Below are 15,370 nucleotides of genomic sequence, written 5' to 3' on the forward strand. Positions count from 1 at the left end.
GTGAATAAAATATAAAAATTTAATTTTATAAGATAGTTTCGTAGTATAAATTTGATTAATTAAATGATAATTTTTTATAACATAAATAAAGCAAAATTACTTTAGAAACAAAACATGTAAAGACAACTAAAATTTAAGTAAGTTGTACGTGATCTCTGAGTTAGTTTTTAAAGTTTAATAATGTAGTAGATTTTTTTCTGGGATTGTGTACAGCTTTATTTGTATAGTATTTTACACATAAATCTCTCTCTGTCTCATAGCATTGTGCCTAAAATGGTTATAAATAAATAAAAATACGAGACATTTACAATTTAAACAAAACGAAAACTCCTTAAATGTTAAAATCAATGAAATTCCCTTTCATTGATCTTTTTACCACCACCACCCACACAAAAAGGGCGAAAGCTCTCTCCCTTTCCCATTATAGAAGTACTAGAAAGAAGAGAGAATCGAAGAGCTTAATGCTGATTCAGCTGAATGAATGGTGCGTTGAAGGAAATTGTGAATGGCGTAATTTAATTTTCTTTTCACGCAAAGAGTTGCGCGCGGGATGTTGCTTTGGAGACGCATTTTCACCATAAGAAAACACTTCATTTTGGACTTTTTTTGCGGCAGAATTTTTGTAGCTCTCTTTTAGTGCTTTCTTCGACTTTTCTTGCAAAAGTAAATTTTAAAAATTATGTAGCTTTAAAATTGAAGGGAAAAAAGAGATTTTAAATGGGGGAAGATGGGATGTTATTGAATGGAAGTACCGGATTGATTTATTTTCTTTCAGTACTAAAGTCGATACAAAGCTTTGTAAAGCAGCCAAAGGGGGCCAGGCAGAGCTTTCGTGTGATGGGAAATTAATACAGAAAAATTTGGTTTTGAGAGAAAATATAAAACTGGATTCTAGAACATTTTCTTTGAATTTCAAAGGATATTTAATGAAGAAAAAATTAGAAAAATAAAAATTCTCTTTAAAGAACTTCTTGAAACATAAGAAATATAGGAATCACCAACAAAGACAACAATTCCTCAAATAAGATCAATTTTAAATAATTTGTTTTATTCAGCGACCAAAAAATCATTGAAATCTCAAGAATTTTTTCCTTTATGGGATTTTTTTCTTTGCATTTTTATCCTCTTCAGCCATGCTATATACAATGTTATTGAATTTTCTTGGCCAAGCCTCATTGAACACTCCCTTTGCTGGCGTTTTTCCACCATCAACCGAATACAATATAATGTGTCTGTGCGTGGTGGTTGAACAAGAAGCTCGTGAAAGCGCAAGGTTGGAAAATTGTGAAAAGAGTCGGGGGAGGAGGGTGGCTAAAGCTCTCCTTCATCGCTCTCTCTCTCTCTGTCTCTTTTGGGCTAAAATTCAAGTATGTGTGTATTGTATAATCTCTTTGCCTGCCATCCAAAAATGGTCTCTAGCTTCAGGCGAAAATTTGTCTTATTCTGTTGAAATTAAATTTAAAAAGAAAACACCCAAAAGGAGGAAATCGCACACAGAAAGAAAGCTCCACTTTTAGGCCGCCTGGCTCGGCTCTTTCTGGGTGGGTGAAGTGTTCGTTTTGCCACCAGCCATTCGTGCTTCATCACATCATTTTATTCCAAGCTCCATCCCGGCGTAGTCGCAATCAATTTCGTCGTTCCGTCGCGAATTTTTCAAACACACAAAGTTAAAAGAAAAATATATTAATTGAATTAATTTTCTTAATTCGGTTCGTGGAAAATTGTGAGCTGAAAAATCCCTCACAAAAAAAAACGAAGTGAAAAGTGGAAAAGTTTCCTTGAGGAGGAGGGCTCATTTTATTTATGAGTCAATATCATTGGGTATTTTATTGTGTTGTGAAGTGAGTGAAAATTATCAAATTGAAAATAAGAATATAATCCATAATATATTATGATATAATCAACATATTGGCAAGAATTCCATTTTTCCGCACACTGCCGCCCCTCTCAGGCTCTTTTGGTCTTTCTTTGAAGCTCTAAAACGAAGAAGAAAGTGTCTCTTTTGGTGCGGGATAGTGTTTTGTGCTGTTTATTAACAAGAGACTCTCCACAAGCTGCTACTCAATTGGATTAAATTGATTTAGCGATTTTATCAATGAATGAATTCACATATATATTTATATTTATTTATATATACAAATATATATAATACAGTCAGGGATATAACGAGCAAAATTCTCAATATTGGTTGCAATTTTTTTTTCTTGTGCCACACATAATGTCCTTTTTTCCCCTCATTCCATTATGAAGAGTGAAAGAAAAGGAAAAGCTCAAGCGTTAAGAATTTTCCTCTTACAGAGCGGATTAAAAGAATTATATAAAAATTAGTCATATAGAGAAAGGTATAATGGGATTTAGTGTGGTACGGATAGAACCGAAAATACGGCTTACGTAATTGTGTGATTTATTGCTCTCAAAATTGTCACTTAATACAGTCATATCCAATTTAAATGATTGCAAAATTAAATTATTATCGCTTCACCTTCACAATTATTCAATGAATTCAAATAGAATTGTGCATATTAAGTCAATAGCACGATTTATACTTTTTGGCTTACTTTCAAGAAGTTTAAGAAAATCTTCCTCACTCGGTGCGTTGCGAGAGATAGCAAAGTTTTCTATTTATGCTGTATTAATTAATTAATTTTTTTTATTACAAATTGACTTAATTATTTTATCGCGTGCTCACAAATTGTGTGAGGGAGGAGGAGGAATTAACTAATGATATTTAGTTAGTCTTTGTTGATTTTCTCTTTCTTCTGATGGATTAGAACTTTGTTATTTTTTTATTCTAATTGCAAAGATATTTTAGAATTTAAAAAAAAAAAAATTTTGCAGCACATTGTAAATCAGTCAGAATGGTGATTAAGAAGTTCAATTCACTTTGATTATTTTCTTTTTATTTTTAAACAACTAATAAAAATGAAACGTAAATTGTTTCTTTTACTTTTCGTTTTAACCTAAATTATAGTTTTTGCTTTAATTAAGCTTAAAATAAAGTAAACAGAAAGTTTTTTATTATATTGATTTTACGTACAATTTCAAGTAAAGCACAGTACCTACCGTTTTTGATGGAGCATAAATCACATTTTTAAAAAAAAGAGTGACTTTTATATCGAGAAGACCAAAAGAAAATTTTCTTTACAAATTATCCTGCCTTCATTTCCTTATAATTTTATTTATATATCACATACTTTCTAATTTAAAGAACAAGAATAAAAATTGTTTAAAAAAGTGCGACTTATTGTCGTAAAATTGCGATTACCAATCCATTATAAAATTCAATTAAATGAATGAAAAAAAAATTAATTTGTCGTCAGTTTATTTAGGTTTTATACTATATTTGTAATTTTTTTCTCATTCACATTTTTTTATATTCTCGTCACTTTGTGGTCAATACAATATTGTTTGAGCTTTTCCACTTTATTAGAAATTCGAATTGAAAGTCCATTCATTCATTATTTTGATCTAAACTCCCTGATGTATGATGAATTTGCTAGAGGCTTGTGGAGAATATTAATTTACAGATACTCCCATTTTTTTTACAGAGAAATAAATAAAAAAAAAATTAAAAATAGTGGTGAAGTAAGAAGTGAAAAATTTCAAATAGGTGACACCGTAGAAGCAAGAAAAGATACAATCTGTGGTAATAATAATTTAAAATTCATCATGAGAGTGAATCTTTAGTTTGCAAAGACACATATTACAAGGATTTTAATTAGAAATTTAAATTAAAAATCTATACTGGGTGGACAAAAAAAAACATCGCACACGAAGCATTAAAATGTTCCGTGAGACGATATTCCTCTACTTTCTGGCTCTATTGTGGGCCCCAATGGCATTGGCACACGAAGAGGTGCCCATGAATGCCACAGCGAAGCTCAACTTGAAGAATGATGAATATTTGACGGAGAAAATAATCCCAGACATTCAGTTTGTGGTCCAGAAGCAGCTCAATGATAAAAAGTTTGAGACACTCAACATGTTTCTGGTCATTCTTAAGAATTCATTAATTGAGAGTGGCTACCAAGTCACCAAGGGTAATTAATCTTCTTTATTTTTTCGCTCTCTCTCTCTCTCTGCTATCATTTTGCATAATTTTATTGTTTTCTATGTGTAGGAATTTCTATAAAAATGAATAAACTCCTTTAGTAACGTTTTTTTTTATTCTTTTGAAAAAAAAAATCCTTTTACAGATGTACCATTCACAATAATTGTGCCTAAGGTGGACACAAAGAGTGTCGATAAGGATCGTTTGAGGGAGTTTCTGTTGGAGCACATAATTCCCGGGATAGCTTTCCAAACATTTACAGATGACGATGTCTATGGCAATGGGAACTACCATAAGCTTGCCTTTACGAAACTCCAGAAAGACGATGAAATGCAGTGGTTTATAAATGGTGTAAAAATTCTGCGCATGGAAATAATCAATGAACGAATGTCGGTGATCTTCATTGATGGTTTTCTCGGTGATAAGCGCAGCACAACGTACTCAAAGCGCAACATTCAGGAAACTAATCGCTACAACGAGCCACAACGCCTCGAAATGAAGAATACAACAAAGCACGAGGCAATGGTGGCGAAAGATAGTAAAATCTCATCATTGATGAATTTCCTTAGTGGCATGAAGACAGGCACCAAAGTATTCCAGCACTTCCTGTCCAAGAGCAACTTATCCTATTATCTAAATGACGTGCACTACGTTGTCCTCATTCCCACTGATAATGCATTCCAGCGATGGCATCCAATTGACTGGGGCTTCTACCCATTCAGTGTGCACGAATTCACCGAGAGCGTCTTGCGAAATCACTTTATTCAGCTGAAGACACCACTCCGCATGGAAGACATCAAACGCCTTAGTGAGGAACGTAAATTCAAAACGCTCGGCGGGGAAACAGTTGTCTTCAGGAATATTCGTAAGCTTCCTTCAGCTTCTGATCTTTTTTTTCTTTTAATTCTTCAATTTAAATTAAAATAAAATGTTTTTCTTTTTTTTAATCTTTTATTTTAGCAAGTCCCACCATCAATAATGTGACAATTTTATCGGATTTCTCCCTTGTGAATGGGAATCAAGTTTTTCTCATTTCTGAGGTACTCTTTGTATCCGAAGCCATTGTCTCGCGTCTCCATCAGATGCATAAAGATAAGGAGACCCCACCGCTGTTGGCTTTTCCATGGTTCGGTGCTCAATTCCTATCACACTCCTTCCTTGCTCTCGAACGTGATAGTCGATTTACTCAGATCACGAGGTTGGGAAGGAATGCCTTCATTTATTAGCCATAGCATCCATTGATGTTGATCATTCTTCATTTATTTCATTGCAGATGGCTCAATACAGCAGAAATAGCACCCTTTGTATCTGGCTCAAACTACACCTTCTTCGTCCCAATGGACGCGGCCTTTGAGAAGATCGGCTATGACGTCCTCCCGGATACAGTGCTGGCATCCGAAGAGGGTATCCGTATGCTGCTGAATCACTTTGTACGCGGCCGGCTGTATGATCGTGATTTGAAGCATGACGAAGTTTTCGAAACAGTGGGCGGTGGTGCAATTCGCATCGAACGATCCCCATTGGGCAATGTAACCGTGAATGGTGCCCACATTATTGAGAAAGAGCATTTTGTATACAATCTCGGCACTATGTTCTACATCGATAGCATCTTGTACTGGGACCTTGTGCAGGGGAGTCTCACATCAACAACCGACGCCCCATTAACGTCTTCCACGCAGGAGGGGGAAGTTGAACGTACAACCACCAGCACGGTTGAGCTTGTGGATGTGAAGCGAGAGAAGGAGGATGAACCCAGCTTGGCGGAAGATGATCTTCTCTTTGACGAAGACATAACACCACGAGCTCTTCCTGTTCGATTTCAGGTAAATTCACCGAAATAATTCACGCGCGCACCCATTTTCTCTTTTTTTTTGTTCTCCATCATAACTCCACAAATTACACCAAAATCAAAAGAAAATTTTTAAAGAAATAATTTAATTTTTAACAAACCCTTCATATTACCAACAATGCCACCAACAAAACGTTATACGAATTTTTCTTGGCGATAGTTTTCATTTTTTTTACATGTTGCGCAAAGAAAATGTAGGTCTTATAGATTTGTTGTGCGATAATATTTGTAGCAATATATCAAAATTACTATATATATATATATAATAAATAAAATTAATACATAAATAGATAAAGAAAAAAAAGCAAAAAAGATTAGAAAAAAAATCAATTGCAGAGCAAAGGTGTTGTTGTCTTCTTTGAAAATTCTATTGAAAATTGAGATTTTAACTAAAACAATGAAAGCTAACAAAAAATAAATTCTATAAGTAAGAATTATTTATAAGTTTTCTTTAGAATATAAGCATATTTTTTTTTTTAACTAAATTGTATACACAAGATCGGAAAAGATAAATCTTCAAATTCTGTAAGAAAATTTAGAACAAAATTTGAATTTGTATTTTCGTCTGTTATATTTATGTATTTTTTTTAAAAATATTTTATAAGGATATTCTAGGGACACTTTAAGAAAATATCTTGCCTAAAAATAAAAGAAAAAAAATCACTTTTAAGCATGCCTAAGGATCTAGCTTAATTGAAATGATGTTTATGATTTTTTTTATCAAAAAGAATTTGTATTTGGCAAATTATCTAGAAAAGATTTATTTGTAAAAAAAATCTTTTGGGAATGAAAATTGAATAAATAGTTAAAAATTAGTTGGTATACCACAATCGTGGCATACCAAGTATTGTAATCATCGGAAAAACCGACCACCTCAGATCGGGCTCAAACTTGGTATGAGCACGTTTTAGACATCCCACATTACGAAAATGGTGGTGGAAAATTTTTGATCCGGCCGGCCTGCCGGCCGGCCTGCCGGCCGGTGCGCCAAACTTTGGCTTATAACTCGAGAACAGTAACAGATAGAGACTTCCGGTTTGAAGTTTTCTATAGAAATGTGGGTGTAAAATTTCATTTTTTCGCATTTTCAAAATCCAAGATGGCCGCCGTCCACCATTTTGAAATACCGTCGACCAGTTCCCTTAAAGCTAGAGGTCTGAAATTTTAGTATGTTGTAGAGCTCAGTGAGATGTTTTCATCAACAAATCATACTTGAAAATCGGTCAAGCGGTTTAGCAAATATGGCGGCCTAAAGCAAAAAGTGTTTTTTCGATATAACTCGAGAACGGCTTGACCGATTTTGACCATCTTGGTATCAAATGAAAGGTATTGAGAAGCCCTACAACTGTCTAGAACATTTCAAGTTACAAAAACATCCGCAAGAGGCGCTAAAAACAAAAACAAAAATTGCCTAACTTTAAGGGGCTATATCTCCCAACATCTGTTATCGTTTTCCTTTAAATTTTGATATGTTGTAGCCTGACTCAATATCTTTCATCAGTCCAAAAATGAAGAAATTCTATGTTACCGTTTAGAAGATATAGCCATTTGAAAAATTCTTGAATTTGAAAAGTTCTAAGAGTCATATCTCTTGAACGGATTGTCCGATTTTGCTCAATTTGGTATCAAATTAAAGGTTTTGCAATTTTCTACAACTTTCTGGAACATCAGAAAACTCTAAAACCATTCCTTGAGGACAAAAAGTCCAAAAAACTGTTTTGGTCAAACAAAAATCCGCAATTTCGTGTTCTGGAGGTGACCTTGAAATGTATCGAAATATATGTCAAATTATAGCTTATTTCAATACCTTTCCAAAACTAGTCAAGAAATTTCTGTATGTGCAATAGAACTTGAAATATAACCATTTTTGTCTTTCGAATTGATGAATTTCATTAAAAAAATCAACTTTGCCTACTAATACTACTTAAAAATTAAATTACAACGCATAGACTGACCCATCCGCGTTGTGGTATACCAACTCTAATAACTGGACGCGTTATGATTGACTTATCTTTATGTTATTAGCAGCTGTAATATTTTAAACACCGAATTTTGAAAATTGGATGGAAAAGAAAAAAAGAAAAGTTTTGCACCATGAAAAGGAATTAATACCTGTCTCTGCAATTGCTAAATGTTGACGGTTTTGGAGGTATTTAAAAATTCGTATTAACTAATTCTCGACAAAAAATAGATAATATAACATTTTATGCCATTTAGAGACGACACGAAGAAACGATTTAAGAAAAAACATTGATGTCGGTAGTCCATAAGATAATTACAAGAGTAATAAAAAAAATCAATTTATCACACACACAGCAATTAAAATTACTCAACTCCTAATGAATTTGTATGATCCTCGAGTATTTTTTTTATTTACAACAAAATAAAAGATGTGTTAGATAAAAATTACCTGATTTTATATATTTTCTCTCTCTCTCTATCTATCTTATTTCCTGATTAACATTATCGAAGATTGAGCCTTTGTGATCTGAAACATTTGGGCGAACCTCGTAGTTGCAGATTGTTACACCGTGATGATGAGCCTCTGTGAATTCTCCCTTTAGTCCGATGTAGTGAATCTTGGTGGAGTCATCACCAAAATTTCCCGGGAAGTGCAGAGATAGATGGTGGACAGAAGAGAAGACTACGGGCTTTGTGTTGTACTCCACAGAACCATTTGGATCTATTGCTAGCTGAAATTCTTGATCTGCTTTTACGGAAGTCTGATCAAAGGTCATCTTTGGGCGATTCTTGAACCTACAGAGAATAAATCAAATTAATAAAATACTCTTCACGGTCCAGCTGTGGATGGGATTAACTCACAATCTGAGCTTGTTGGGATGCGTCTCATCATCTGCACCCATTACAATGATTCCTTTCAGCTTAACATTTCCAGTGAATGGGATATTGAAGAGCAGTTCTGGATCAGCGTCACTTTCTACAATTTTCTCCGTATCAAAACGCTCCTCGTAGGATCGGAAAATTAATTTTCCTACAAAGGAAAAATCGAAAAAAGCAATTAAGTGCAATATTAATTAAATAATAAATATTTCTAATAAAACTAACCTGAATTTTCGACGCTCTCATTCAAGCACTCTACATTATCTAAATCAATTTTTGTGTACAAACTATAATTAATGCCAATTTCATTTGGATCCACACCACCGGAAGAGCCATGATTGCAGCAATGGGAGTGAGACATCCTGTTTTAGAAAATCCTCCGGGTAGATCACAAAATTACAAAGCAAAATATTTTATCAAACAAAACAAACCATCAACAAATAAATTTTCTTTCCAATGGAATGTCCAAGAAAACGCAGTGGAGAAAATCTGCTGAATTTTTTCAAATATAATTTTTAGAAAAGAGATCAGTGAGAAACGAAAGTTTGACTACAAGAAAGAATATTTTGCTGTTTATTTTAAGAGAATAAATAATTTAAACAATTTAAACTTTAGAGCCAGGAAAGTCAAGAATAAATTATTATTTATTAGTCACTCAGCATGTCTCTCTTTATGTGTTGCGACATCTGTAAGGACAATAAATCATGTCGTTCTGTCTGAGCGGCTAATCCCTGACAGATCTGTCAAAGTTGTCAAGGAGATTTGTTTATGTTTTGGATTTTTCGTGTTTTTTGCAAATTATTCGCTCATCCAGTTGAGGAAAATCCCTTTTCTGGGATTCCCTGCAAGATGTACAAACCGAATTTCTCAAATCTCTTTCCATCGCGAAGCAGCGCCTTCATTTTCACATCATACATTGCATTGTTCGTCAGCCAGGGTAAGAATTTCTTATTCCTCCTCAAAGATTTCTTAGAATTTTTTATCTTTTTTGCAGGAATTCTGGTTACGGCGTCTCAAAATGAGAATAATAAATACAATTTCAACACGGTAACAGCTGTGCTACTTACCGAATTACTGAAACTTATTGTTTCTGCTTGCCTTTACTGCAAAGAGTAAGTTTTTTTTTATTCTATTCTAAAATTATTCTTGCATTTGAAAATTTATCTCTCCGGAATCATAATTCTTTAATTTTTATGTAAGAAATCAAGCATAAAATGTTCATGAAAAATATGTTAAATTATCCGATTAATGAGCGTGTGGGAAGAAAGCTCAAAGAGTTTTTCATTTTGGTTTTAAATTCAATTTAGCTCCCACTTTGAATGTTTAAATTATAAAATAGGATTAAAAGTTAAATTATTAAAAATTCATTGCAATTTTTTATTTTGGGAAAGTACCTTCTCAATTGTGGAGACAAAATTAATTTTTTGGCAGGGATTATCCCGTAAAAGGGAGCCCTTCAAAGGGAATTTGATGAGAATGACGAAAAAATGGAACTCACTGCGAAAGTTGCTAAAGGGCCCCTTATGCTAATTGAAAAATATTTAATTTATTTGTAAGTCAATTAATAAAAGGAATGACATCTTGAATATCAAGAACACGCTCTTATAGATTCCACATTAATTTGTGATTTATGGGAATTTGATATTTCAAACAAAGATTGAATATCAAGTATATCGTAGGCTGAACATAAAAAATTAAGCCTACATGAAGGTCCAAATATTGATTGGACGATTTGTTAAAGACTTTGAGAAAGGACTTTCTGCTTCAATTGAAATACAAATCAAAACAAACTTTATTCTTAAAATTCATTTATTAAATGTCTGCAATGAGAATTCTTTTCGCCTTTGGCTTTATCGCCTCTTGGCACTCGACTGATATCTCAATGGCACATTCAATGTTTATTTTGTGGATCTAACTAGTCCTGTGCTCCTCTAAATCAATAGTATAAATTCCTAATTTAAAATTTCATAATGCTAAAGAGCATTTTTATTTTGAACAACAATTCAACAGTTTCATAAAAACATAATGATTTTTATGCCAATTTCTATGAGCACAGGGTATGGATGGAGAACTTTCTGAGGAAGTTGAGCTTGTTAAGCATATTTTGAGGGAAATTGCCGTGAGCAATATGTTTGGGTACTTCTTCGGTTGTACTATTTACACACAATATTTATGTAGTAAAACACAAAAATAATAAGAGTGGGAAAGACTGGGGTGGATTAAGTCATGCAAGGGTTACAAAAATAATTGGAAAAAGTATTTCCATCAAAAGAATTAAAACATAATAATTAGGTAACAAATAAATTAAGCTGCAAATAAGTTATTCTATTATATAGTACTCTCAAAAAGTTTTTTGTATAGTAGATAAATTTTAAGAAAAAATACACTATTTTTGATTAAATGAAAACTTTTTGAGTGTAGTGTAGTGTACCAATAAGGAAAAAGAAATTTCCAGTGCAAGATATTTTTATTTTTTTTTAAGAATAATAATTTATTCAATTAATTTACAAAACAAAATATCAACTGGGGAGACTTCTTTATTCCCTTTTCTTTTGTATTTTTCCAGCAACCCCTTGAAATCGTTGTGGCGTGAAGTGATTTCGGGTTCAAAAGTGATTGTACTGTATTTTGTGCCAGCTTTTTTGTATTGCCTGTACAACAATTTAGCATTTGTGAATTTATCCAAATTCGATCCGACCACCTACTATCTCTTGCTCCAGTTTCGTGTTGTGATAACAGGTATTCTGTTTCAAATAATATTCAAGAAGTACTTGAGTCGACGGCAGTGGTTCTCCTTGCTCCTCCTTACGGTGGGGTGTATGGTGAAGCAAATGAATTTTTCCAAAGACGACGACGACGCAAGTGAACGTGTAGCCAATGCAAAGAACACCTCAGGCTTTGATTTCAGCATTAATGCCGTATTTATCTTAACGCAAACACTCTGCTCATGTCTAGCAGGTGTTTACAATGAGTATCTATTGAAGAGGGAAGACACCAATGTTAATATCTATGTGCAAAATGTTATTATGTATTTTGATTCTATAGTGTGCAATGTTAGTGTGTTGCTCCTTCAAGGGGATCTTGTCGATGCATTTCAGATGGATAGCCTGAGAGCTGTGTTTAGATTTAATGTTATTGTTATAATGATAAACAATGCAGCCATTGGCATAGTCACAAGCTTTTTTCTCAAGTACATGAACTCCATCATAAAGACCTTTGCCAGTGCCCTGGAGCTTTTCTTCACGGCAATCCTTTGCTTCTTCCTCTTTGCAATACCAATACATTTCAATACAATCCTCGCCATTGGGATTGTTTCATTTGCCGTCTTTATGTATTCACAAAATCCCGTTGTGAACCTTCCGGTTGCATCATCCGCCAAAGGTGCAAATATTAGTGATGACACCCAAAAATTACTCATGGCTGAAGAGGGTGAAATTAAAGAATAATCTTCTTAGACATTTAAATCTTTTACATTTATTATTTTTTACACTTTTTTCTTTACTCCTGTTGCCCTCTCTTTCCTTGCAAAAACCCTATGCTCTTTGGTTTAAAGGCTGTTACATTGAAATGAATTTCAAGATGAATCTTAACTTAGCAAAAACTTAATGAGGGAAATTGAATTTTTTAAAAAATGACGATGAATTTCAATGGAAAATATTTGAAATTTTGAAGATTAGAATGAAATAATTTTAATTAAAAAATCAATTAATTGTTTATTCAGTTTAAATGTAGATTATGAAATCTGATACTATGAATTAAAAATATTTCATAGAAAATTTCTATATTTTTTAAACGATATCTAATTATTCCATAGTTACCATTTAATTTAAATTTCATTTTTTCGCGTCTAATTTTACGCAATGATACGAAAGAGATTTGTTCAGGTTTTATATTTTTATTTTCAATTAAAATAAAATATTAGGAAAACCATGACAAACAAATTTAGTAATGATTAAATACTCGGAAAAGCATAGAAAAGAATCTTTGGAAATAATTTTTGTTGATTATCTTATAAGTAGAAGAGATTTTTTTCTTCTTGACTTCATTAATTTGCTGCTATTCTTATCAGCTTTTAAAAAAAAGATATTTTAAAATTTTTAAGCCATTAAGAATATATTTAGAAACATTTGAGGATTTCATTAAATATTCCAAATAAGTCTTTTTCTTTAATTTTTTTTAAAAAGAATATCAGCAATTCAAACAAAATACCTATTAAAATATGCCGAAATATCTTGTTTAACCCCATGAACCACTAAGGGTTAAATGTTGAAATTATTCCCCATTTATTTTACTTGAATTAACTTGAGAGAAAGTTGCTTTCTAAAGCATCTTTTTATTTTATAAATTGACGCTACGTATATGTATGTAATTCAATAGAGCAATTCTATTTTATTTTCATTATATTATCTATCATTTATTACCTATATTTTTCTGTGAATACTGACGATAAAATTTTCCCTGGGAAAAGCTGTGAATATATGATATAAAAAAATCATTCTTCAAAATAGGATGATTGAAAAATAAAATATATGAAAAGTAATTAAATTAAATAAACTATAGAATTTGAATTTTCTATAAATTGACGATGAAAATGTAATTTTTCATATTTATATATGCATTATATTTTACAATATACATTACATGTAGGATTCACATTGATAATAAAATGTGGAATTAGCAAAATGTGAAGAACCCGTAAAATATCCTTATATGTAAAGTTTTAAAGGGGGGTAGGTATATGTAAAAGGCTTTGGTAAGAATACGGTGCGCTTTTAAACCTTTCTGTGGTTTTGTATCAAAAGCAAAAGTTTTCTGACTCATTTGAAATTTTGCCCAGATTTGCCTTTCTATAAATTTACAATCCCCTCCCGCCCCCACACACTCCCCCCTTCTCGCCGAAATCCCTCAGTGATCTTGAGACTTTCTACACACATATTTGGATTTATTTTATTGATTGACCAACATTAATTTTTCACCCCATAAGAAGTCTTTAAAATTATATTGTGCAATATTATTTCAAATATACATATTTAGGAGTGTTTGTGTGTCAAAGGGTGTTATTATTTTACGAGGTCATAAAGTAATTCGATTATGTGGTGTTTAATTAATGAAAGAATGAAATATGACCAAAATTCCTCCAAATTCTCTTGACCTATTCTCAGGCCCAAAAAACCATTTTTACATCAACACCCTCTCATATATACATATACTACCTACTGAAGAAAGTTAATTGCGTAAAAGACTGGTTTTTTGTACAGCGAAATATAAATTGGAAGCAAGAAAAGGAAAAAAATGTAAATTGTAAATAAATGTGTAAGAAATTGACCAAATAAATTATTTATAACTTTATAAATAAATTTTTCTTTTCTTTCTGAAAATTTACAATTTATAATAATTTTTTTTTATCCTAATAATACTTACCTTTCTTCGTAAATTATTTGGGAGTAATTTAAGGATATAATTTGTTGTCTCCTCAATCCTTCTCAGTTTTGTTCAAGAAAAGATGCAATTGAGAGCTTGAAAAGTGTTGAAAATAATTTCCAAGAAGTGAATTCGATAGCCGGAAAAACATCCCTATAAATTCAATCTCCTGAATAAGGCGCCACCCTCAGCGTTTTCATCCCACTACAAAGGTTGTATATAGGGTAGGGTGGTGTAATATGAGGTTCCTATAGTGTCTATTACAAGACATCCATTTTTCTTGGAATTACAAAATATATAACATACTTTTACCAATTTATCTCTAAAGAAAAGGGAGAAAATGAAGAATTACCTTCTTAATTACCCTAATAATATTTTTTATTGATAATTTTTGGGACATCAAATTAGGATTATGATGATATTGCTAAAAAATGTATGTAAAGCTTCTTAGAAAAAAAAATTAAAATAAAATACCTCTATAATTAATTGTTTTAACAATTAAATGCCTATTTTGTCACTTTAGACATATTTTCTTCCAAAGTTTCTTCTTCTAAAATTGTAGATAAGAATTAGAACTAAAATACAAAGAATGCTTTAAAATCTTAATCAATCAAGAAGTGTTAGATATGGCCCTTCTACTTCTCATGAAGGGTAAGTAACCGCGTGTGTGGTTGGATAAGTTGGGTGTTTTGACGCATCACGTGGCGACAATGTGCGGGAAAAAGGCAAATATGAAATTGTTGGGAAATAGGGGGGAAATGTGAGATGGTTCTGTGAGACAGAGGAGATGAGAGAAACAGACGGACAGACGCCACCCGTGGCGCCGCAATTCTTTCATTTCACCCTGACTGTTTTATTGAATAATCGACCAACGGGGATTTCGGCTGTTCTTCACTATACAGAGCGTTGAAGCACTTGATGGAACATGAGGCGTATGAGAGGCCACTCGAACTGAGCTTTATCTCACAAATGTAGCATTTTAAGCATTTTATTCTGCACTACAACGCGCTCTCAAAGTAATTACTCATCAATATAATCCTCACATTTTTTATGTTCTTCCTTCAGTTGATGACATTTTTTTTAAAGCTTCTTCAATTAGAAGTACTAAACAATTGAGGGGTAGATGATTAGATTCAATATTAAACTCTAATTAATAAATACATATTTCCAATCGAAATTATTTGATTTTACCTCGTAATGAACACTCA

At 32.5% G+C, this 15,370-nt stretch overlaps 5 protein-coding genes across 7 annotated transcripts in view; 2 read left to right on the forward strand and 3 right to left on the reverse strand.

The window, feature by feature from the left end:
* Positions 1–15,370, reverse strand: part of LOC129788401 (N-acetylgalactosaminyltransferase 7) — a 783,634-nt gene that overhangs the window by 33,419 nt on the left and 734,845 nt on the right. The gene's annotated exons all lie outside the window — the stretch shown is intronic.
* Positions 1–15,370, reverse strand: part of LOC129788436 (uncharacterized) — a 111,590-nt gene that overhangs the window by 33,419 nt on the left and 62,801 nt on the right. The window lies entirely within an intron of this gene.
* On the forward strand, positions 1,391–5,969 carry LOC129788398 (uncharacterized). 2 transcript variants are annotated; one of them, XM_055824430.1, is made up of 5 exons: positions 1,391–1,821; positions 3,549–4,040; positions 4,197–4,916; positions 5,012–5,249; positions 5,325–5,969. In XM_055824430.1, exons 2-5 carry the CDS (start codon positions 3,785–3,787, stop codon positions 5,890–5,892), a joined length of 1,782 nt encoding a protein of 593 aa, XP_055680405.1. In that variant the 5' UTR covers positions 1,391–1,821; positions 3,549–3,784; the 3' UTR covers positions 5,893–5,969. The 2 variants fall into 2 exon arrangements, with proteins under 2 accessions (XP_055680405.1, XP_055680404.1); XM_055824429.1 differs by lacking the exon at positions 1,391–1,821 and adding an exon at positions 2,029–2,187.
* LOC129788456 (PITH domain-containing protein GA19395) lies at positions 6,344–9,160 on the reverse strand. 2 transcript variants are annotated; one of them, XM_055824558.1, is made up of 4 exons: positions 8,967–9,160; positions 8,724–8,892; positions 8,311–8,657; positions 6,344–6,423 (listed from the first exon to the last, which is right to left on the reverse strand). In XM_055824558.1, the coding sequence occupies exons 1-3, from the start codon at positions 9,100–9,102 to the stop codon at positions 8,342–8,344; spliced, it is 621 nt and encodes a 206-aa protein (XP_055680533.1). In that variant the 5' UTR covers positions 9,103–9,160; the 3' UTR covers positions 6,344–6,423; positions 8,311–8,341. The 2 variants fall into 2 exon arrangements, with proteins under 2 accessions (XP_055680533.1, XP_055680531.1); XM_055824556.1 differs by lacking the exon at positions 6,344–6,423 and having other exon boundaries at positions 8,294–8,657.
* On the forward strand, positions 9,481–14,098 carry LOC129788430 (UDP-galactose transporter senju). The gene is made up of 3 exons (XM_055824491.1): positions 9,481–9,678; positions 9,736–9,853; positions 11,308–14,098. The coding sequence occupies exons 1-3, from the start codon at positions 9,510–9,512 to the stop codon at positions 12,185–12,187; spliced, it is 1,167 nt and encodes a 388-aa protein (XP_055680466.1). The 5' UTR covers positions 9,481–9,509; the 3' UTR covers positions 12,188–14,098.

This window comes from Lutzomyia longipalpis, chromosome 2, assembly GCF_024334085.1.
Source record: "Lutzomyia longipalpis isolate SR_M1_2022 chromosome 2, ASM2433408v1".
Lineage (NCBI taxonomy): Eukaryota > Metazoa > Arthropoda > Insecta > Diptera > Psychodidae > Lutzomyia > Lutzomyia longipalpis.